The following is a 23,475-nucleotide window of genomic DNA, read 5'->3' as shown; positions in this document are numbered from 1 at the left end:
AGGGCAGCATGGAAGTCATTCTCTGCAAAAGTACAGTGACCTCCATCCCAGGGAGCAGGAGCCAGGCACACCCCTGTGCTGTGTGTAGTATGTCTTCATCAACATTCCAGTCCTCCACACCCTCCTGAGCCTTGCTGGACACAAAGTTTTATCTTCAGAGAATCACAGAATGGCAGAAGTTGGAAGGTGCCACTAAGGATCATCTAGTTCAACCCCCCCTGCTAGGGCAGGATCACCCAGAATAAATCACATAGGATGGCATCCAGGCGGCTTTGGAATGCCTCCAAAGATGGAGACTCCACAACCTCTCTGGGCAGCCTGCTCCCTTGCTCTGGCACTCTCAAAGTGAAGAATTTTTTCCTGGAAACCACTGAGAAGAATCTGACTCCATCCTCCTAATGTTAACCCTTTAAATATTAATAAGCATGAATGAGGTCCCCCCTCAGTTTCTTCTAGGCTGAACAGACCCAGATCTCTCTCTCAGCCTTTCCTCATAAGGTAGATGTTCCAGTCCCCTCAGCATCTCTGAGTGACTTTCCACCGGACACTCTCCAGTAGTTTTCTGCCTCTCTTGAGCCAGTACTGGACACAGTACTCCACATGTGACCTCACTAGGGAAGGAGAATCTCCCTTGACCTGCTGGCCACGCTCTTCTTCATGTACCCCAGAACCTCAGTGGCCTTCTCGGCCTCAAAGGCACACTGCTGGCTCATGGTCAGCCTGATGTCCACCAGCTCTCCATGGTACATTTCTCCAGAGCTGCTCTCCAGCAGGTCAGCCCTCAACCTGCACTGATCAGGGAGGTGATCAAGTCACTGTCCCTGAAGTGTTCAAAAAGGGATTGGATGGGGCACTTGAAGCCATGGTTTAGCGGTCGTGAGGAGTTGGGCGAGAGGTTAGACTTGATGATCTCGGAGGTCTTTTCCAGCCTTATTGATTCTATGATTCTATATGATCCTCAGGGCAGTTCTTCCCCAGGCACAGGAACTCAGCACTTGCCGTTGTTGAATTTCATTAGGTTCCTCCCCCCCACCCTTTTGGGTTTTCTGATGCCTTTCTCATTAACTTGCTCATGGGGATGGGGAAGCCCAGAGTTAGGCAGTTTCTGAAGAGTGAGGCTGGTGTTTTCCTAAGCAATTGCTACCCAGAAGCACACCCACCAGACGTGGTGCTAAAATTAACGCTTCATTAACACCTGGCGTTCCCTGGAAATGAGGCTCCTGGGAGGTGGCTTTGGTTGTTTTGCTTTTATAAGCAGCAAGCTCTCCCCCCACCCAAGGCTCTTGGCGGCTCTAGCTTGAGGCGGGCCCTAAGAGCAGTAGGCTCCCTTTCCCGGGCCCCGCTTCCCCGCCCGCGGAGGCCGGTGCCAGGAGCCGCCTCCTCGCTCCCCGCCCTCCCACCGCTCACCCGGACCCCGTGACGGTCCGGTCCCGCCCTAGCAGGCGGCAAAGGCGGGGATCGTGTAGCTAGGCTGGGCGCGGAGGAGCCATGGGGTCGGCGGCTGAGCTGCTGCCGCCGTTAAGGGAATGTGAACGGGAAGCGGGGACGGTGTCCGCCCGGTACCAGCAGCGCCCAGAGGAGCAGGTGGGTGTCAGCGGGTTAAGGGGTCTGGGGAAGGCAGGGCCGCGGCTTTAGGGCTGCCCCGGGATGGCGGGGGCTGTCCCAGGAACAAGGCGGGACGCCGGGAAAGCCCTGAGTCCGTCCCGGCGTCCTGCCCTGTTGCCGTGGCAGCCCCGCTGTCAGGCGAGAGAAATCCCTGAACACCTTTGGATTTATCTTCCGTGGCGTTCCGGTTTGCGGCGAGGCTTATGCAACCCAGCCGAGCTGCGTGGGGCTTCCCCCGCCGCGCTCTGGAGTAGCCCCCGGTGTACCCCGCCCGGTCCTCGTTCCTCCCTCCCCGACACGTTCGGTCCCTGCTTTGGGTTGAGTTGTGACTAAAGGTACAGAGGTTCTGATCCCTGCTCAGCATCCACGTGTGAACATCTGGCTTGAAGTAACTGGGGTGCTGTTGCCATCGCCGGAATTGCCCTGTAGTTCAGCTCTGGGTCTTCCTTTGAAAGCCTTTGGCTTCTTCACTGAAGTGTTTTAAGCTTTGAATCTCTTTATTGCTCATTAAATTGGATGTAATGTGATTGGAGAAAGAGATCAACTCATTTTTTTGGCTTGGCTTATCCTCAGGGTACACATTTTCGTGGCACGGTGGATGGCAGTGGGCTGAGGAAAGAAGCTGTGTGTGTTTCCCTGTTGTTAATTGTGAAATGGCTTTCCGCACACTCTTTGTTTTGCAGACAGCCTTGTCCCGCTGCTTAGACAAAGGCAGTGTTCTTAATGCACCTTTATTGATGTTTCGTTTAAAGATAAAAGAACACAACCCATTTCATCCTCGGTCCTTTAATGAACTGCTACAATTGTGTGACTCGGTAAGAGAAACACACTGGTGCTGATAATTGCACCGGGGCAAACAGAGCTCCTGCGGTACTTCCCAAAGTAATTTCCAGGGAGTTTTCTTTAATTTGTTAATGATTTCTGTTGAAAATTTTTACAGGATGGTTGTGACTGCAACTCAGCCCTTACTGAGCCCTTTCCAGCTAGAATAGCTTGGTACTTGAAAGCATCTGGTAGTACTTGGTGACATTTCAGCTAGAAGTGGGCCACTTCTGAAAGACACTGGTGCTTGAGAATTCTCTTGGTGACCATTTACGTCAGTCAGTGCATCTCTCTTGGCCCTTTCTGTAAAAAATGGGTCAGAGCAGGCCACATACCTGAATGTAGAGTAAGGCTAGATGTGCTATGAGAGGCATAGCAGTTCCCATCTATCCATGAACCCTTCTGCAAGGTATCACAGGAGGAGACTCAAATTATTCACTGGTTCTGGCTGCCATCTTCCCTGAAAAAAAAAAGACATTAAAAAGCTGCCTCAGATCATCTTGGATGTTACTGCTCTCAAACTGGTTGTAACTTGTCACTTGAGAAGGGAGCTCCCTGCAGTTCACCACTGCTTCTCTCAGTGTGGTGGTGTGGTTTCAGAGGATGCTTTTGATTGAAGAGCAGCTTTCTGGTGTTGGCCAAACACATTTTAGAATGAAGTTGGGTGAAGGTACTGCTTGGGGTGGCCACAGGCACAAGAACACTTGGCTCAGAAATTCTCTTCCCATTTTTCTTGGGCATAGGTAGTGAGCATGGCCCTTCCTCACAAGTTGGGAAATAACACTAGGATAGGGAGGCAGTTTTAAATAGGCCATGAGGAAGAAAAAGAAAATCCTTCCAGTTTACTAGAAATGTTTCATAGTGTGGAGTATTTTTTTTCTGCATTCTGAAACGCTAGCAGTTAGACAAATAACCTACATTTGAAAATGAGGAATAGCAGTTGCCTTTATTTAATGTACATAAAGTATGTACCTTGGTGAGGCTTCAGCTGGAGTATTGTCTATAGTTCTGGACTCCCCATTTCAAGAGGGACAGGGAACTGCTGGATAGAGTCCACTGGAGGCTACAGTGATGCTGAAGAGGATGAAGCATCTACCTTGTGAGGAAGAGCTGAGAGACCTGGGGTTGTTTAGCCTGCAGAAGAGCAGATGGAGAGAGGATCTTCTGAATGATTATCAGTATCTAAAGGGTGGGGGTCAAGAGAATGGGACTGGGCTCTTTCTCGTGGTGCTCAGTGACAGGAAAAGGAGCAATGGGAACAAACTGGAACACAGGAGGTTTCACTTGAACTTAAGTAGCAACTTAACTTTGAGAGTGCTGGAGCACTGGACCAGGATGCGGTGAGAGGTTGTGGAGTCTCCTCCTCTGGAGAGATTCCAAACCTGTCTGGACATGCTCCTGTGCAACCTGATCTAGGTGACCCTGCTTTAGCAGAGGGGTTGAACTAGATGATCTCCAGAGGACCCTTCTGAACCCCTCTATTCTGTGATTGAATAAAATAGCAGTAAAACCAGACATAACTTGATGGTTAAATAGGAGTGTTTTGTTTCTGCATGTAGGGAGGACTAAAGCTAGGTGAGAAATAGACAGTATGTACACTTGCTGCAAAATTTGACAGAGTCCTACATTCCCTTATGCAAGAGGAGCACAGACATGCAGCTTGGCTTGAAAGGGGCTCTTGGTCATCAAACCTAGTCGCATGCTGTCACATTTTTGCTTTCATGACTGCCTCCAGATTTCTCTGAGGAGTTGGTCTCCTCTCCCCTTTCTGTTCTCACGGAGGAGCTGTTGCAGAACCCTGCCGTTCCGGTGGGCAGGAATCCAGAGTCCTGTTTGCAGGCTGGGTCTCACCTGGAGTCCCTCATGGAGGCCTAGCATTGTTGGTGTGTTTGCACTGTTAACGCAACCACTGCTCTTCAGCCCATGTGTTCCTGTTCCTTTTTCTCTCCTTGCAGTACAACTGTAGGTGCCACCATAGTGTTGAGTGTGGTGGAAAAGGAATGGGTCAAAATATGCTTTGGCGATGGTGTAAATTCTTCTCTTAGCTGGTGTAAAGCAAAACCAGCATGAGAGCAAATCCTTTGGCCTTTCTAGAGAAGTTTTGGGGATGTTTTAGGTGAGGACCTAGGACTGGTAACCTGGGTGTGGGTTTTTCATTTGATTTCTTTTCCCAATTTTCTCCAGAATTCCATTTGTGTAAGATCACACCTAGTAAAATAGTACTAGAAGAAACCTTCCTGACAAGCAGGAGCCAAATAATAATGTGCATGCCTTAAAGTGGTGATCGTTGTTTTTTTAAAGAGGATACTCTATAGGAAGTAAATCTCCTTATTTAAATGCCAACCCTCTGGCTTTGATTTTTCTTTTGAAGCTTATTATGTCAGCAAGGACATGCTTAATGAAATTACTGACAGGTACGTATTTTAAAGACTAGAAGGATAGAGTTGGGTTTTTTTTAGCCTAGAGGAGGCTCTGGGGAGACCTTTAGAGCAGCTTTCCAGTATTTGGAGAGGGCTACAGGACAGTTGGAGAAAGCCCTTGTCCTGTCACTCTAATGGCTTCAAACTGGAAGAAGCTCAATTTTCTTTAGAGACCAGTAAGAAATTCTTCTCCATGATGGTGGTGAGGCACCAGAACATGTTGCCCAGAGAGGTTATGGAGGCTCCAAGCGTGGAAGTGTTCAAAGCTGGGTTGGATGGGGCCTTGCGCCAACCTGGTCTATTAGGAAGTGTCACTGCCCATGGCAGGGAGATTGGAACCTTATGATCTTTAAGGTCCCTTCTAACACAAACCATTCTATGAATCTGTGATACATTACAAAATATCATACGTAGCCCTTGGAGTTCATATTACAGTGGGCTATAGAATTTCCAGCTTCAGTGATCAGCTTTAAAAAGCTGAACTGGATGATGATGTGATTAATATGCTTTGTAGGTTTGCATGCAAAGATGAGAATAATTACACTTACTGTAGTCTTCACAGCGCTGCAAACCTTGTTAGCATCTTCCACCTCACCTGGTGTTCCCAAATGGTGTGTGGAGGCACTGGAAGTCTCCTATAGCCATGGCAGCAGGTTGCTGATTCACCCTGTGAGTTCACCATTTTTTCCTAACTGTTGATAGTTGTTGGTCAGGTGCAAAAGGTCACCTGTGTTTTCAACACTGCTAGAGGTAAGGACCTAAGGAAGTGATTGTGCCCCTGTACCTGGAACTAGTGGAGCTGCACCTCTGATACTGGTTTCAGTTCTGGGCCCCTTACTACAAGAAAGACATCACAGTGATGGAGTAGGTCCAGAGAGGGGCAGCAAAGCTGGTGAGGGGTCTGGAGAACAGGTCTGGTGAGGAGCAGCTGAAGGAACTGGGGGTGTTTAGTCTGGAAAAAAAGGAAGCTGAGGAGAGGCCTTACGGCTCTCTACAACTCCCTGAAAAGAGGTTGGAGTGAGATGGGTGTTCACCTCTTTTCCCTAGTATCAGGTGATGGAACAAGAGGAACTGGCCTGAAATTGTGCTGGGGGAGGTTCAGATTAGGTATTAGGAAAGAATTCTTTAGTGAAGGAGTGGTCAGGCATTGGAACAGGTTGCTCAGGGAGGTGGTGGAGTCACCATCCCTGGAGGTATTGCAGAAATGTATGTGTAGGGGTCTTTGGGACATGACTTACTGGCTGTGGTGGTCTTAGGTTGATGGTTGGACTCAATGATCCTAGAGTTCTTTTCCAACTGAAACAATTCTGTGGTTCTGTGACCTCAAATCCCCTTCCCTAACCCATTTTCCAAAATAGGTTAGCCTCTGTCATATTACAACAGTCTAAATCTCATCAGCAGTTACAAATTAAACTATGAAATAAGATCAGAACGGTAGATTGCGCATGAGTGTGAGGCAAAAGTCCTGCATTCCAGTAGGGCATGAGGTGGTGCTAGCAAAATACATGCTGCCAATCAATCCATGGGGACTTTGAAGCCAAGCTGTATTACAGCAAACAGAGTTCCTGAAAGCTGTGGCATTGTGGTTTCCTTCTGTACTGAAAACTATCTGGGCAGTAATGTACTTTAGCCTCCTGTAATCTAAGTTGAAGGCAGTGGCAGAATTCCTGGTTCCTTCCTTGAGGCCAAGATCTCCACCTCACACTGCTTTAGGATGCACAGAATCCAAAGTGCTTTCTGATAGCTAAGCTAACACTGGTGTTTCTAGAAAATATCTACAGACAGATTTAATATGTAGTACCTCTACTTGTCAGTAGCTTGGGCAATCATCTTTTCATTAGCCTGAGTTTGTACCTTTCTGGGATGTTTGATTACTGCTTTGAACAGTGTTTTGTATGTGGAGTGGTTTATCTGAGTATTTTAACTTCTAGTTAATGGGCTCACATGTAGAGGATAGATTATAATAAGTGTTTGGCCTTTCCCATTGAAAATTATGTTGAAGAGATATGGGTGTCTTAACCAAGTTTAAGCCCTGAATTTTTCTAATAAATTCATAATTTCATAGAATGGTTTGGGTTGGAAGGGACCTTAAAGATCATCTCGTTCACTAGATTGTGCAAGGCTTTTTTCAGCCTTTGCCTTGAACATCTCCAGGGAGAGGGCACCCACGTCCTCCCTGGGCAACCTGTTCCAGTGTCTCCCTACCGTTACTGTAAAGAATTTCTTCCTAGTCTCGAGTCTAAATCTCCCCTCCTCCTCATCCTATCACAACAAGCCCTTGTGAAAATATCACCAGTATTTCTCCAGCATGGAAAGAATTATCAGAAACAAAACTGGAGGATAATACCAACAGCCTTGTAGTGTCCCTGCAGGATGGACATGTGCTGCCCAAAATGGTATCATTGCAGTTGTAAGTCAGTAGAGGCCAAGAATGTTTTCAGGTCAAGTTGTACTTGTGGAAAATGTGGTGCCTAAGGCTGGAAACCTATTTCTAATTTATTCCACACTGAGATAATCTGAAAATTGTAGGTTTCTCCTGCTTGCAGTAGTTGGGATTTATTTCTGAAGTAAAGTAGCAGTAATTGATGGGGAGGGCTTGCTCCCTCCTTTGTTCTGGCTCTCCAGATTAACTCTGCTGCAGAGATTCATAGCTACAAAATAATATGTGATAATAACTTTCTCAAAAGCATTAGTGGGTTTTCTGAGGCTCAACAGTATTTGTGGAAAAACAAAAGAAAACCCCAGCCCTTCAGACATACCTGTAGCACCTACAGTAGGCAGGATAGCATGCTGTGTTTGAGCAATGTGAAGAGTATGTTTTCTTAAAGGAAAAAAATATTCTGGAGATAGAAATTAATAGAAATTTCTTGTCCTTAAAAGGCAGAATTAGCAGCTCTTGCTTTTCAGCAAGTTCAACAATACCATGTTGAACATAAGGTAGATTGCAAGCCATCTGCTGGCTCAAGCCAACCAGTCTTAGTGGGGGAACCTTGATAATAAAATCCTGTGGAAATTAAATGTTGCTGGTATGAGGAAAAGATGGATAAGAAATTGCTTTTGACCTAGTCTCTGTAAAACTGCAGCATGACTGGGGTCAAGTCCTAGGGAGAGTAGTAGGAGCCTAAGGAAGAGTACAAACAGGAACCTAAAATGGGGAAGAGAGGCAGCAGATCATAATATGGGGACAGGCAGGGTGCTGGGTTCTTGTCTGTTATACTTTGTCATCTGGTGCCATATCAGTGGGGAAATTTGCTGGGGCTCAAACATAGCTTGTCAGGGGAAGCCTCTTGAAGCTATCTCTGCTCTGCACACACACACAAGTTCAGTATCTGGAAAAGCCCTTCCATCTCCTTTACACAGAACTGCTCCTGGCATTTCAAAGTTTGTTCCATAAACTGCTGACACTTAAACCTGAGTTGTTGTAATGGCTGACTAACGGCAATCCAGTGGAGTTGCTTTTCGTATGTTGTTGCTTGTTTCTATAGAAACATCTTGTTTCTATTTTATAAGTGGTGTCTAAATTCTTCCTGTGAAATGAACATTAATCCAGTCTTTGGGTTTGCTTTTTTTTAATTATTTATCCCAGAGGAACAAGCTCAACTTAGTTTTTCTTTGTCATGTTTTTCATGTGGAAATGAGGTGTGATTTATTGTTTTCCCCCCCTCATTTCCTAATCTATTAAGCTTTTCATATTTCAGATTATTCAAGCTACCATAGAGAAATGAATCTGTTGTGTTAGTTTCTTTTTCTCCAGACAGCTGAAATGAATTTTGCTGTCTTGGTAGTCTGGCTGATTAGCAAGATCTTCGTAGTGTTTACACTGACAGGGTCAAATACTAATCATTGTTTCATGCTAGCAAAGGATGCTGAGGGACACCATTCTCTTCCTGCTCTAGTAGAAGAAGAAAAAGATCAGAAGCATTTCTAATAATTATTTGGTCTTCTTAGGCAAATTTCACTTTCTTTTAATCAAAACATAAAGAATCTTTTGAGGTATGAGAAAGCAGGGCGGAATCCTGGGCACATGCCGCGTGTTGCTAGCTAGTAGTAGCAAAGCTGCCTAGTTTGCATATGTGGAGGAGGAGGAAGCAGAAAGCCTGCACCGACCCACCCATGTATTGCAGAGTTTCATGCTGGTGCCCTGCAATGGGGCAAGGCTGTGGTTCAGAGAAAGAGGAGGAGACCACAACTTGGGCACTTGCCATTCACTGCAACCCCCTCCAAAGCCTGTCCACGGCGATGTGCTGGGCAGTCAGATGGCCAGGTAGCAGCAATTCAGTCCTCTGGGGCTTACATTGCTGACTACCTAACCATGAAGTATCTGTAAGTGCCTGTTGGCTGGTACCTGTCCTTGTCTGCAGCCAACAGAAGTCAGTCTTTTATTTTGGAGGGGAGAGAACTTGTGGTTTCTTCCATTCTGGTCTCTCTGTTCATTTTCTTTTCACATTTTTCTGTCAGAATGAGCTTGAAGTATTTTCAGTTTTAGTTTGCATCCTCTAAAAAAGAGGTGGCTTTGTGAGGTGCTCTCTTCTAAACGTGAAATGTCCCAGCACAAATTTTGCACTAAATAAGCATGTTCCCAAAGCCACATCTCAGTGGCTTTTTTGACATTTAAGTGTCTATGGGTTTCAGCTGTCAGACACACCACCTGTCCCCTGGAGTAAAAATAAACATGGCTGGAGCAAAATAGATAGTGAGTAGTTAAATACTGCAGAGGAAACTTTGTACTTAGAAACAAAAAAAAGGAAGATGAGGGGGTGGGTATGTAAATGTGGTATTGCTGTATTTCTTTATTACACTTTTGGTTTTTAATGTCTCATTTAGATGTCATTAAACACGTTCCCTACTTAACTCAGAGGGGATTTCTTTCCTATGTGGAAAGAAATAGGGCCTCTCTTCTTCTTCATGTTACAACTGTAAATGTGATCAATTGTGATCTGAGGCATGTCACAAACTATTTGGAGATGCTGCTGCTTTTCTGTGTTGCTGAAGACCTTTGTGGATACCTTTTTCCTGCTCCCTTCTCTCTTTGCTGCCTTTGCCCAGCAGCATTTTTTCAGCTGTAAATTCACAAGCTTTTAGATGGAGAGCAGTTATCTTCCCACTCCTTTGAGTTTTTCTCCTCAATTGCTGGAGTTCCTGTTTGTGTAATGCCCTTTTGGGCAGTTGATTGAAGAAAAGAGGCAGTGATAGACTTGTACTCAGCCTGGTGCTGTTATCAAGCTGAGCGTGGAGTGGGAGTTTTTAAGTTCTCTGAGCAACAGAAGACTGTTGGGGTTTCTTCAGTTCATTAGTCATGAAAAATAGGAATGAAGATGTTATTTGGTTTTATTTTGCAGGATCTTGTACCTTTGGAGTAATTGAATGCATTCTTTTTTGTTGTTGTTAATCACAACATTTTAAATCTTTAGATGGAGCAGGTGTTCCTTATGTTCATCCATTCCTTCCTCCTACAGCCCAGAGGCTGTTTAATGTCATTCAGTTCTTTCACTTAGGGCCATTATGTAGGATTTCTTTTTAAACACACAAACAAAACAAAATCCCAAGGCAAATGAACCATCTCAAGGTCCTTAGGCTAAGCAGCAAAGCTCCAGACCAAGATGCTGCTTCAGGAGATTAAATGACTGGAAGGCAAGACCAGAACTACACATGTTCACCTCATGGCTAGTGTAGTAGCAAGATTACAGGACTCAGAATCATTGAAGTCACTTCAGAGCTGTTCAGTTTGTGGCCCTCCTAGACAGTTCATCCAGCCCACTGATGCCTTCCTGGTGTCCCTGGGATAACTCACCCATCACACCAGCCTTGTGGCAGAGGGGTGTGTGATCAAGCAGGGCTGGCTGTCTTCCACGAGGCTGGCATGGGGCACTGGCTGCAGCAGTTGGAGCAGCTTGGGTCACTCCTTTCAAACTGCTTTCTTCTTTCCTAGAATGAGCCCTTGGAGGCCCCAAGTTGTTCTGGCAGAGAATGGCACGCAGATGTTGTAATGGTTTGTCTGGCACGTGGCTAGCAAATCCACCACATACAGCAAGTGAGAGGTGCCTTGAGTGTGAGCACTGTGCTCAGTGCTTACCAGGTAAAGTGATGCAGCAGTAGCCATGCCCCTAGGAGAAGCCAAAGGAACTTCCAGACAGAGCTTGTTGGCAGCACCATGTAAAGACATCATTGATACTATCCTTCAGTGAGCTAGTGCTGCAGGTAGCAGAAAAAAGACATGCTAAGTCTGTGCTTTCATGCTGTCTTTGAGCCACAGGAAAAGAACTTCCCAAGCATGTTAGGTTTGTGTCCCCTTCGGGTCCGTTTGCGTTCTGCATTCTCTGAGGGCTTGGCAGAGTTACTGGGTGAACAGTCAGGGGTAGGACCCCTGTGCTCCCAGAAATTTGAAGGGGAAAAAAAACCTTGAAGTGGCTATATTATACTGAGGAGATGCAGACTGAGATCAGCCTTAAATGGTTGTGAAAAGTTCAGTGCTAACTTTATCCTTCTCTCCTAGAGAGAGAAGCATATGAATCATTTCAGAGATGGTTTCTTTGGTGGTGGGGGTATGTGCTAATGGGATCTCATGTTTCTCCACATGGTCAAAACACCCTTGATGGGCAGAGGGAAGCAAGAAAAGGGTCCTCCTGTCAGACTGGTGTGGAGTAGCCTCTGCTCATGACTTACAATGTGCCTTTCTGAATTTAGGCAGCAGTCAGTTTGAGTGAATGTGATGGAAGGTTGCCATAAGCAGGGGTGGTTAGTGGTCAGAACACACTTAATTTGATGTTATGTCATAATGGATGTAACTGGCAAAGACACAGACAGATGTTTGTTTGGGTTCAGCAGGCTCAGCTGTTTTCACCTTCCCTGTTCTGTTAAAATGTTCAGTTACATAGGAAATTTTTTTTCCAAACCACTTGAGAGATGTAGACACACCAGCAGTGCTGGAGGTGGACAGAACTTGTGCTTAGTATCTCCTCTGTGATCTCTTCTGAAAAAAAGATCCTATGATGGCATGCTCCATCTCAGAGGGTACATGATGGTGCTCCTGAAGGATCTAAGCCCCTAAAGACATTTTATTGTAGGAGATGAGTAAATTTGGTTTCACAGTTTCCATCGTGAAGTCTTCCAGAATTCGGCTTCAGGCTCTGATTTTATGCCAATAAAAAGTAGGAGATTGCAGACAATAGTTTTGCTGCTGAAAATGTCATTTTGAGTAGGGAGGGGAATTTCATGACACCTGAGAAGTCAAGAGAAAACGATGTGCTTGATATAGGAACTGCAGTAGGCTTGTGAAGAGCATTGTGCATACATGCTGAACACTGGGATAGAATAGAATAAACCAGCTTGGAAGAGACCTTCAAGATCATTGTGTCCAACCCATCAACCAATCCAGCCCACCTAAACAACTAACCCATGGCACCAAGCACCCCATCAAGTCTCCTCCTGAACACCTCCAATCATGGTGACTCCACCACCTCCCCGGGCAGCCCATTCCAATGGGCAATCACTCTCTCTGTATAGAACTTCTTCCTCACCTCCAGCCTAAACCTCCCCTGGTGCAGCCTGAGACTGTGTCCTCTTGTTCTGGTACTGGGTGCCTGGGAGAAGAGACCAACATCCACCTGTCTACAACGGATGCTTCAGACATTTCCCCTTTTGTTCTATATAATACAATAATTCTGTGTATATAATTCTATATCATAGTATCACAGTATCAGTCAGGGTTGGAAGGGACCACAAGGATCATCTAGTTCCAACCCCCCTGCCATGGGCAGGGACACCCCACACTAGATCAGGCTGGCCAGAGCCTCATCCAGCCTGCTCTTAAACACCTCCAGGGACGGCGCCTCGACCACCTCAAATAACTTCAAATAATTAATAATTTTAATTTGAAATCATTTAAAGTAAAAAAATAGAAACCAAATATGAAGTGTGGAGTACTGCATCCAGCTTTGGAGTCCCCAGGCGAGAAAGACATGGACCTGTTGGAGGGGAAGGCCACAGAAATGATCAGAGTGAGGGAACACTTTCCCTATGAGGGCAGGCTGTGAAGATTTAGGGTTGTTCAGCCTGGAGAAGAGAAGGCTCTAGGGAGACCTTAGGGCCTGTTGCAGTAGGACAGGGGTTAATGATTCTAGACATGAGGAATAATTTTTTCACAGTAAGGGTGGTGAAACACTGGCTGAGGTGGTAGATGCCCCATCCCTGGAACCATTCAAGGTTAGGTTGTTTGGGGTTCTGAGCAACTTGTTGAAGATTTCCCTGCTCACTGCAGAGGGGTTGGACTAGGTGACCTTTAAAGGTCCTTTCCAACCCAAACTGTTCTATGATTCTATTAGATATTTTTAAAATGGAAACATCTGAAAGCATTTATGGAACATGAAAGGGAAAGGAAATTGAGGCAATGAAGTCAAAGATAATCATTTGTATGAAGGAATCTGCTAGTGCAGTGTGCTTTGAGGGCATTGATGATCCCAGGATGTCTAAAATAAAATCACTTGCATTTAAAATTAATTTCAAGCAAGTAGTAATTCATTACAGCCATTTGATAAGAAACATTAGGCTGGGAGGCAAATGCAATCTGCATTTCTCTTTTAGCTTCACTCGCACAGGAAAGCCCCATTCAACTTTTTCCTTCAGGAATAATGCTGTGTGTGGATTTGGTGAGTGTTTTTCAGTCATTTGGAGGAAGGAGCAGAGAGAAGGTGAGAAGACACTACTGCTGTTTCTCTCTTGGACATGCATCCATCTATACCCATTTGGATTTCTGGCTCTGCTTGTACTCCCCTGGCCCCTCTGAGTTTCTTCATCACTCCTGTCTTTCAAAGAGCAATGAAAGGCAAACAGATTGCTGCAGATGAAGGGGATCTCATTTACCTTCTTTCGTGCGCCATGGCAAATGAAGTTTGGGAGTGCTGTCTGCACAGCACTTGTTACCTATGAGGAGAGGAGCAGCTGTAAGGGCCTGGAAAGCACACATTCTCTAGGGGCTGCTGCAGATAAAGAGATTCCCCTGACAGCTTTTTGACACATGCACATGCGCGCACACACGTACACACAAAATCCTAGAAGTTAGGAAGGCAAGGCTGGGTTTAAAACTAGACACTTGGAGTCAGAAACCACTTTTGGTTTTAAATGAGGCAGCTGAGTTTTGTTGGAGTGGGTGGGCTGCACAGAATGGGCACATTTTTTTTCCCTGTTTTTTCTGCTATAGTTGTGTCTGTGTAGCTTCAGGCTGATCAAGCAAGATGTAGTTAGTATGAAAATAGTCCTGAGATTTGGTAGGAAAAGAGTCCTATGGAAATAGAGTCAGATGGAAGCTGTATGCTTGCTGCAGACAGCCAGTTTCTAAAATAGTTTAGACAAGTACTTTTGGGGAAGAGGAGAAGCATTTGGTTATAAGGATGTGGTTTGAGAGCTGCTCATGTGCAGCACATACATGGGACTGTATGCTGGTTTACTATTGCCTTGGGAACTGGTGAGAGCACTTCTAGCTTCACTGTTTAAAGCTTATAGAGTCATAGAATCCTTTCACTTGGCAAAGACCATTAAGATCATCAAGTCCAATTACCTAACTCTACCAAATCTGGTGCTAAACTGTGGCCCACAGCACCACATCTCTGCCTGTTTGAAACACCTCCAGGGATGAAGATTCAACCACCTCCATGGGGAGCCTGTACCAGACTTTGAGAACCCTTTCAGTCCAAAAGTTGCTCCTTATGTTGAAACTAAACCTCCCCGGGGGCAACTTGAGGCCGTTTCCTCTTCTCCTATCACTTGTTGCTATGGAGAAGAGACCAACCCCCACCTGACTCCAGCCTCCTTTCAGGGAGTTGTAGAGCGTGAGAAGGTTTCTGGTCAGCCTTCTCTTCTCCAGACTGAGCAGCACTCAGCTGCTTCTTACAAGATCTCTCTTCCCCAGACCCTTCACCAACTTTGTTGTCAGCAGTTTGGAGGATTGTAGCATTACTAGTGCTGGCTCTAATGACTCTGGTTTAGCTACACCTCTGAAGAAACTTAGATGTTCAGCATGTGAAATATTGTGCAATAGTAAAGAAAAATGCCATCTGTGTTTTATAGCTGGTTGTCTGTTTTCAGCATCACTTGTTTGTTTTCTGAGTTGCCTCAAGCAAGACATACTTAGCCTGAATTAACTGAAACAGAGTTTGAAATCTTGACAGTTTCCATGATCATTCTGGAACGTTTCGTAAGCACTTGAAAACATTGGGAAAAATAACTCAATGCTGGGTTTGTAGCTAAACATACGCTTTCCACTTGCCATGCCTAGAAGCTTGCCTTGCATAATCACTTTAGGAATTCATGAATCTACCCCTGTTTGAGAAGAAGAGAGTGAGTTAAAGTGGTGTTTAAAGAAAAGAATACAATAAAAAAACCTGGACAGCCTAAGACAGACTTACTCTGTACCCTGCTTAAGAGACTGTGCAGCTTCTTGCTGGTAGCTGATGAAGCAGAATGGGGCTGCTAGGGAGATCCTATGTCTTAACAGCTGCCTCGTAAGAGGAGAGATGCTGTCTGTGTAGGCACACACAGTTCATTGTGCTTCATGGCCTGGTGAGGTGGAGACCATGCACATGTGCTGCTGGGAGCTTCCTTCCCAGTGCTGCACTCCTCTTGCGCTGTGCAAAAGCTTCCAAGACTGCTGACTACCATCCAGAGGCAAAGAGATTCCTTTGGTTTACCCCTCATTTGCACTGGCCACTGGCTCCAAGCCTAAGCTACTTTGCTAGAAATCGTTGTGATTTGTCTTGCACATGTTACCGGTTTTCCTCAGAAGTGATCTCTGCACTGCTTGTTGCAAACTGTCCTCTGATCCCCTCTGCCATCATCCCATAGGCACACGCTCCCTGTGGTCTCTGCATGCAGGGAGCAAATAAATACATTCTCTCTTCCCAGTACATTCTCTCTCTTTTTCCTAATTGCTGTCATCAGTGTATCAATTATACTTAGGCTAATTGCTTGCCTCCCAGTGCTCCATGGAAAAGAGTTCCTATAATAGCAGTATGTTCCCAGGGCAAGGAGCCCTCTGCCCTGCTGAGCCTGCAGGGACATGCAACAGGCCCAGACTTTCAGAGAATTGTAGAATTGGTTGGGCTGGAAAAGGACCTGAAGATCACTGAGTCAAACTGTTAACCCATCACTGCCCAATCCACCACTAAACTATGTCCTTATGTGCCATATGCACTGCGTTTTAAGATGTGCTTCAGGGGGTGGTGACTGCCACTTTTCTGGGCAGCCTGCTCCGGTGCTTGATAACTGTTTGGTGAAAAAAGTGTTCTTAATATCCAGACTTCTCCTGGCACAAACTTGAGGCCATGTCCTCTCATTCTATTGCTTTTACTAGAGAGAAGAGACCAATGCCCACCTGGCTCCCAACATTCTTTCAGGGCCTCCTTTTCTCATGACTATCTGCTCCCTCAACTGCTCCTTATCAGACCTGTTCTTTAGGCCCTTCCCCAGCTTTGTTGCCTTTCTCTGGACCCACTCCAGCACCTCAATATCTTTCTTGTAGTGAGGGCCCCAAAACTGAACCCAGGACTCAAGGTGTGTCCTCACCAGTGCCAAATACAGAGGGACAATCACTTCCTTAACTCCTGCTGGTCACACTATGGCTGATCCAGGCCATGATGCTGTTGGCCTTCTTGGCCACTTGGGCACATGCTGGCTCATTAATAGCCACCTGTTGATCAGCACTTCCAGGTGCTTTTCCACCAGGCAGCTTTCCAGCCACTGCTCTGCACCTGTAGCATTGCCTGGGGTTGTTGTGATCCAAGTGCAGGACCTGATGCTTAGCCTTTGTGAACCTTGTAAAACTGGCCTTCTAATCTTGATAGATGGCAATTAATGAGGATTCAACATTTATTTGAATGAAATAAAGCACAGTTAAAGCAAAAAATTGGAGATTCCATATCCAGTGAAGGGGAGAAAAACAGCTGGGCCTGAGAATAGGGTTGAAGAGACAAGGCAGTGGCTGTCAGTGCATAACCTCTGACACTGCATTTCTCCATGGTCAGGCTCTTCTGCAGACCTGCAGAAAAATGGACACAACATTCATTACTATTTAGGCTTCCTGCACCCCTCCCTTTCTGGGATTTGGTACTGAGGCTTCAACCAATGTCTTTATGAATGAAGAAATCAAGTCCCCAAACAGCTGAGGCACCGCAGGGGTTTTGTCAGTTTGGTTTTATCTCGGTAGGAGCTGTGGTGCTTTCCCCAAGCATCATTCAGTCAGAAGGTTCTGCATGGTGGCCTAAAATTAAAAAAGAAAAATACTTTTTTTTAAAAAAATGAGTTTCCTGGGGTCTTTGTTGTATGTTTTTCTGTGGAAAGAGGAAGTCACATTATTCCTTGGAGTCTCATGGCAAGCCTGGCATTGCTCTGTGAGGGAGTTTCTGTTCCTCCACTGAGACTATGCCATGTAACCAGGGACGCAGAGCAGCTTTCATCCTTGAAGCAGAACTGAAGATCCATGTTTGCTTTGAATCCAGGAGGAGACTAATTACACATGAAGATTGCAGCCAATTCATTGGAGCTATTGTCAGCTGACTGAAATATTGAGGAGTACCTTGCTGCATGTCTTTTCATTGCTGCTTAATGGAAGGATTAGAAATCTCCTTTTAAAAGCAAGTTTGCCCTGCCACACCCCAACACGAGTCAGTAAGGTTAAGTGCAAAGGATTTCTGGACAGTGTCAGAGATGGGATTTCAGGCTCTAATCTAGCTATGTTTTACGTGTTGAAACAGTTGCATGTTCTCTGCAGAGTCTTCATGTAATGGGGGGTTGCTGACTTCCCATACATTTGCCTCATGTTTCGTGGTGGGAAAAGGGCAGGGCTTGTTTCCCCTCCCCTTTGCCTCTTTGTACCACCACCTTGCTTCTGTGCCATTTCCTGTCAGCTTGTCACTTGTTACCAGGGAGAAGAGACCAACCCCTGCCTGGCTCCAACCTCCATTCAAGGAGTTGGAAAGAGCAAGAAGGCTGCCCTCAGCCTCCTTTTTCTCCAGACTAAGCAGCCCCGGTTCCCTCTGGTGTTCCTTACCAGACCTGTTCTCCAGACCCTTGACCAGCTTTGTTGCCCTTCTCTGGACCTGCTCCAGCACCTCAATGTCTTTCCTGTAGTGAGGGCCCCAAATCTCAACCGAGGACTCAAGGTGTGGCCTCACCAGTGCCAAGTACAGTGGGTCAATCCTTTCCCTGGTCCTGCTGGTCACACTATTCCCGATCCAGGCCAGAATGCTATTGGCTTTGTTGGCCACCTGAGCACATGCTGGCACATCTTCAGCCAGTTGTTGATCAACCCCATCATGTCTTTCTCTGCTGGCCACCTTTCCAGCTACTCTTCCCTAAACCTGTAGTGTTGCATGGGATTGTTGTGACTTCTTCAGAATCACAGTAATAAGTACTTCCTTATTTTTCTTCTGTCCACAGGTCCAGCAAGAACAAAGAAACCATACTGCAGAACCTGTAGTAGATGACTATAAGAAGATGGGGACTCTCTTTGGTGAACTAAACAAAAGCCTAATCAGAATAGGCTTCACAAGGATGTACTTTGGAGAACGGATAGTAGAACCTGTAATAATTATTTTCTTCTGGGTTATGCTCTGGTTCCTTGGCCTACAAGCCCTTGGACTGGTTGCTGTTCTGTGCCTTGTCATTATTTATGTACAACAGTAAAATTTTGCAGACTGTTTGGATTAGGTTTTTCAATACTGTCACTATGTCAGTGGATTTATGTGTTTCAGTAGAGAGGTGGCACATCAAAAGCTGCAATGCTTCCAACTGCATTTTGCTGAACTTCCAATGTTTGGGATGAGGAGGACTAAAATGCTGCATTTTAAGCAAAGTCAGCAGTGTAGTACTACATCTCTGAAGGCCAAAGAAGGAGGTGTTTGTATTATAGCGGTGACCAGTGTGCTGTTTCCTGCACTCTTGGTGCCTGAGTCCAAGGACTGCCTTTTTGTTTTCCCTGCCTCCCTCAATGTTCTTGCTTTGTATAGTGAAAATTTCCTCTCTGGTTTTAAGAGACTACTTGATGCAGGTGTCCTGTTTCACTGTGGGGGTTTACATGATGTTTGTTCCCAGAATCTGCATAATTTGGCAGTTTTTTGCTGACAAGCTGCCAGGGGGAAAGGAGGGGAGGTTTGCTAACAAGCCTACAATGACAGACATTCCTAAGGTGAATTCAACTTCCCAGCACAAAAGCATCTTTGGTTAGTGTAGTTTCTAGTAAGCCTTCCCCCCAGGAAACAATCTATGCCAGCAGAATGTTTTTATACTAATATTAGTGACTTCACACAAAGCTTCAGCTGTTATTTAGGGGGAATTACAGTCCTCTCTTGGTCAAATAGTCTATTGTCTGCCTTGGGTTTGGAAGTGGACTCAGCTCCTGCTATTTTTGTTTTGATACTTAGTCTTTTCCTCAGCCCTCCTTCTGAAGCTAAATGTTTGGATAATTCATGGACTTTGCAGGCAGTCAGAGCTGCAGTGCTGGAGTCTTGCTGTTCCAGACTTCTCTGCTTCCTCTGGGTCCTGTGTTGCGTGTCTGAGCGAAGCACATGGGTATCAGACCAGATCTCTCAACGCTTCTCTGATCTGCTGCAATCTGGACCCAACAGAGCTAGGAGCTTTGCATACGTAAGCAATTCCCCATGCAGGGCAAGAAACTAGTTGAAATCAGGTGGTGGTTTGACTTAGTACTCTTAGCTGATGCATTTCTGCACTTGGCAACAAAAAATGTGTGTCTATAGTTGCATGTCATGGGCAACACGAATCAGAGAATAGGTTATGTGCATCCAGGAGTAGGTACAAAGTTCACTCTGGCTCCCCAGGACATGCTCCAGGAGGGTGTTGAATATTTCCAAGTCAAATGTGCTCATTTAAGGAAAAACAGTAAAATGAGACAGGACCTTTACTAAATAGGCTTCCAGTTTAATATTTACTCTATATTACTCTAGTAAGAAATGTGATCGCAAAATTGACTTCCTCTGTGGTAGAGTGAAATTAAATATTTACTGAAATGTAATAGAAGATGTGAAGTTTAAAGAAAACCTTTTGCAGTGACTCTTTTGATAAACATTTTTATGCTAGAAGAGATAAAAAGTAAATGAGTTGAAAATGATGTCTTATCCAGAGACATTTGAAGCTAAGGAAACACTAGTCCCTGCCTTGCAACTGGATTCTCAGGCTGAGCCCTTAAAGACTTTCCTATTAATGAAATAATTGTTGCTTAAGGCAGCAAACATGCAAGCCCAAGGCCTTGCAAGTCTTTGTGTGCCTACATGCCAGCTGTAGACATGTCTCTGTGCTTTTATAATGAATGCAGAGTTACCTTCTGAGGAGCCAGGTCTCCTCTCCTGCCCTTCAGATTGACCTTGACTGTGGACCTGAAAGGCTATGGTGAACCAGCAGGACTGCAGGGGAGCAGGACTGAGGCCCAGATGCGTATTTAGATGGCAACCTGTGTTGGTTGCCACCAGTTAAATAGTTGTGCTGCTGGCAGGGAAGTGTTTGACAACAGAAGGTGTTCATAGATGCAAGGCTTTGTTACTCACAGCTGGAAGTCCCAAAACAAACAGCAAGTACAGGCTGAACTCAGAGGCAGGAGCCCTGTACTCACAAGTGCCTATGGGTAAACTTTGGTTTTGTTTCAAGTCCTTTAGAAAGCAGAACACCTGTTTATACCTTTGTATATTTGTATAGATATAATGGTGGATCTCTGTGTACTCTTCTCCTGTATAAGGGCTGTGCTAAAAAAACACCCTGTCATTAAACAAAGAAGAACCCAAAATCTTTCCTCCCACAAGCAAGTTGCTGTTCAGAGGGTCTTGTCCTGAAGGAGTAAGTGTCCCTGTGCTGTCCTTGTTGCAGTAGCACTCTTGTGTAAGGACACCGTGCTGTGAGGTGGCATGTAGGTATTTCCCTGAAGTTGTGATTTTGCTCTGCACATGAGAAATGGGGAGCAATGAGGACATGTTTTATTTGCATGCAACCTTGTTATATGTACACAGCTGTGACTGTGTCACTCATGGAAGTCATTTCAGTTGTTCTTTCACTGTTCATGTTTGTATGCCATGTGCTCTGGGGAGGGGTAGCTCGTGGACGGTGTATGTTTTATATGGTTTCCCTTGAGGGTGTAACTTCCCTTGTCTTGTTCTTCATAGAAGTATTTAATTTTAAACACTTGAAAAAAATTAGCCCTCCTGTTGGAGTTAGGTTTGACTGAAAATGGAAAAAAAAGAACAACCAGGTATTGCATGAAAGATACCCTTGCCTGTTTGATTTTATACATTCCATTGTATGAAAGAATTTGCACCGAGTCACCTGTCCTAATTTTGTGCTCTTGCTGTGCCATCTCCCTGTCAGTTGCAGGAAAGGACAGAGGAGTCAAGGAGGGGAAAAAAAAAAAGGGACTGGCATAAAATCAGCCCTAAAGAGCAGAAAATGGAATGCAGTGAAATGATGCATAAGTGTCAGAAGAAATCTGATCCTACCCATGGTCCAAACATGAGAGGGCAGTGGGCAAATAGTCCTTGCATTGCGGTGTTTTTCCATTCAGGTGTCGTTCCAAGGGTTCAGAGGATGTCTCCAGCTAAAAAGCAGGTTAATTTAAATAAAAAGGACAATTTCACTGTTGTCTGTATAGTGAAACTAGAGGATGTACGTATGATTATTATTCTGAAAGCACTTTTTTGTGTGTAGGACTGGATGAAGGAATTCTGTCCCTTAAATCTAACAACACAATGTAGTTCCTGTTAGTCAGTGTAATGTATTGAAAGCCTTTTACCTAACCTCTGTTTTTTAAAGGATGGACACTTCAGTGCTGTTTCACACCCACCAAATACAGAAATCTTTGAACTGTTGTGCAGTGAGAAGAAACTCTACATATAAGAGAATCTTGGAGAGCCTTGTTTACACTGAAACATCATCACGTCAGAGCTGTTCATACCAAAAGGAGAAACCACATTTCTTAAAACCTCTGTATGAAATGAATCTTCTGGAAAGCACTTTGTTATTCTTTCTAATAAAAAGCATTGCCATCAATGGGAGCTGTGCTTTGTTCAAAGTTAACTTGACTCCTTGCAGAATTCCATGGTAGGCCCCATGGAATGGAGCAGTGCTCAGATGACCTCTGAAGTCACTTAGCTTGCAGCAAGTGGAGTGTTGTGGGGTTAAGCACTGGAAGCCTTAACCATAGAAACAGAATGTCCTCCAGGAGCTAGACAGTCCAGGAGGTGGACCCAGGAAGTTATAATTTTGTTATTCAATCCCATAATTCTGCTATGTCTTTATGAGCTGGCCATAGAATCAGAGAATGGTCCAGGCCAGAAGGAACCTCCACAGGTCATCCAGTCTGACCTCCACCTGTGGTCAGCAGAGACAAGGAGATCAGGCTGCCCAGAGCCCTGTCAAGCCTCACCTTGAACATCTCCAGGGAAGGGGCCTCAACCACCTCCCTGAGCAACCTGTTCCAGTGTTCCACCACCCTCATTGTGAAGAGCTTCTTTCTGATAGCCACTCTAAATTGCCCTTCTCTAGTTTGAAGCTGTTACCCCTGTCCTGTCACTGCAGGGCTTTGTAACAGTCTCTTTCCATCCTTCCTGTAGGCTCCCCTCAGGCACTGGAAGGTTGCTACTGGATCTCCCCAGAGTCTCATTCTCTTTTCTCCCTCTTTTTGGCTCTCGGAGTCATTATCTGGTAACATGGGGGACTAGGCCTATTTGTGGCCTTCAGAGGCCTGGTTGAGCAATTTCAGCTAGTTCAGGCCTAATGGAAGGGAAACAAAGGGTGCGGGGTGGAGAGAAAAGGAGCACTTGGGCTTGTGGTTTAGTCTAGTTGGGGGAAGGTTTTGGGGGGGTTTCAGGTATCCTGTATATTTGGTGTTAAGGATTCATGTGTTCTGTATTTTCTTGTGTATTTTTGAATGTAATTCTGTATTTCTCTCCAATGCAACAAGAGCGTCTTTCCTGTCTTTGCTTCCTTTGGGAGGAAAATTATGTCTGACTGCTCTTTGAACAAAGACATGGAGAAAGAACTGCAGTACAGGAGCTGAATGAACTGCGTCAGAGGTCTGTGCAGCACGTTACACTGAATGAAAATGGTAAAGCTAGATGTGAACAAATAGCGGCAAAATGAAGGTGTAAAGTAACAGCATGTCTATCTTGCACCCAGAGCAGCCTCTGGAGGAACCAGATGTGGTCAAGGGTATGAAGAACCCTTTAAAGCAAGAGTTGCTTTGCCACAGAAAGGTTTGTTTTGATTTAAATAATGCATAGAAGAGCATATGGTTCAAAGCAAATCCACTTCAAACTGTCCATTCGTTGTTTTCTCTGCAGGTCAGAGTGGCTTTTGTACTGCCAGGCCCAACAGACGCTTCAGAGTATCTGTGTCGCTCAGGATGCACAGTGAGTTAAGCAACTTTGCTGAAAGCAGCAGACTTGACTGTTGTTCCTTCAAACTCATCTTGGTGGTTGAGGTTCACTGCTTGAATAAGTCCAAGCCTTCAGGTTTTCTTTCTGATAAATAATCTCGGTCAGACCCTTCACAGGCTGGATGCAAATTCAAGCACAACCTGGCTTTGACTCTGATTCTTTCCATCCTGGGCTTTAGGTTTTGGCAGTTTCTTAGCCTC

At 45.2% G+C, this 23,475-nt stretch overlaps 1 protein-coding gene across 1 annotated transcript; it reads left to right on the top strand.

Annotated features, from left to right (window-relative positions):
• The first annotated feature begins 1,411 nt into the window (after positions 1–1,411).
• FAM241A (family with sequence similarity 241 member A) lies at positions 1,412–21,887 on the top strand. The gene is made up of 3 exons (XM_068137438.1): positions 1,412–1,584; positions 18,276–18,419; positions 19,317–21,887. The coding sequence occupies exons 1-3, from the start codon at positions 1,489–1,491 to the stop codon at positions 19,512–19,514; spliced, it is 438 nt and encodes a 145-aa protein (XP_067993539.1). The 5' UTR covers positions 1,412–1,488; the 3' UTR covers positions 19,515–21,887.
• Positions 21,888–23,475: the final 1,588 nt, after the last annotated feature.

The sequence above is a fragment of the Melanerpes formicivorus genome, unplaced genomic scaffold, assembly GCF_026170545.1.
Source record: "Melanerpes formicivorus ecotype bairdi unplaced genomic scaffold, bMelFor1.0.p_v2 SCAF_4, whole genome shotgun sequence".
Taxonomy (NCBI): domain Eukaryota; kingdom Metazoa; phylum Chordata; class Aves; order Piciformes; family Picidae; genus Melanerpes; species Melanerpes formicivorus.
Note: the sequence above shows the minus strand (reverse complement) of the source record. Positions and strands in the feature narration are given on the sequence as shown.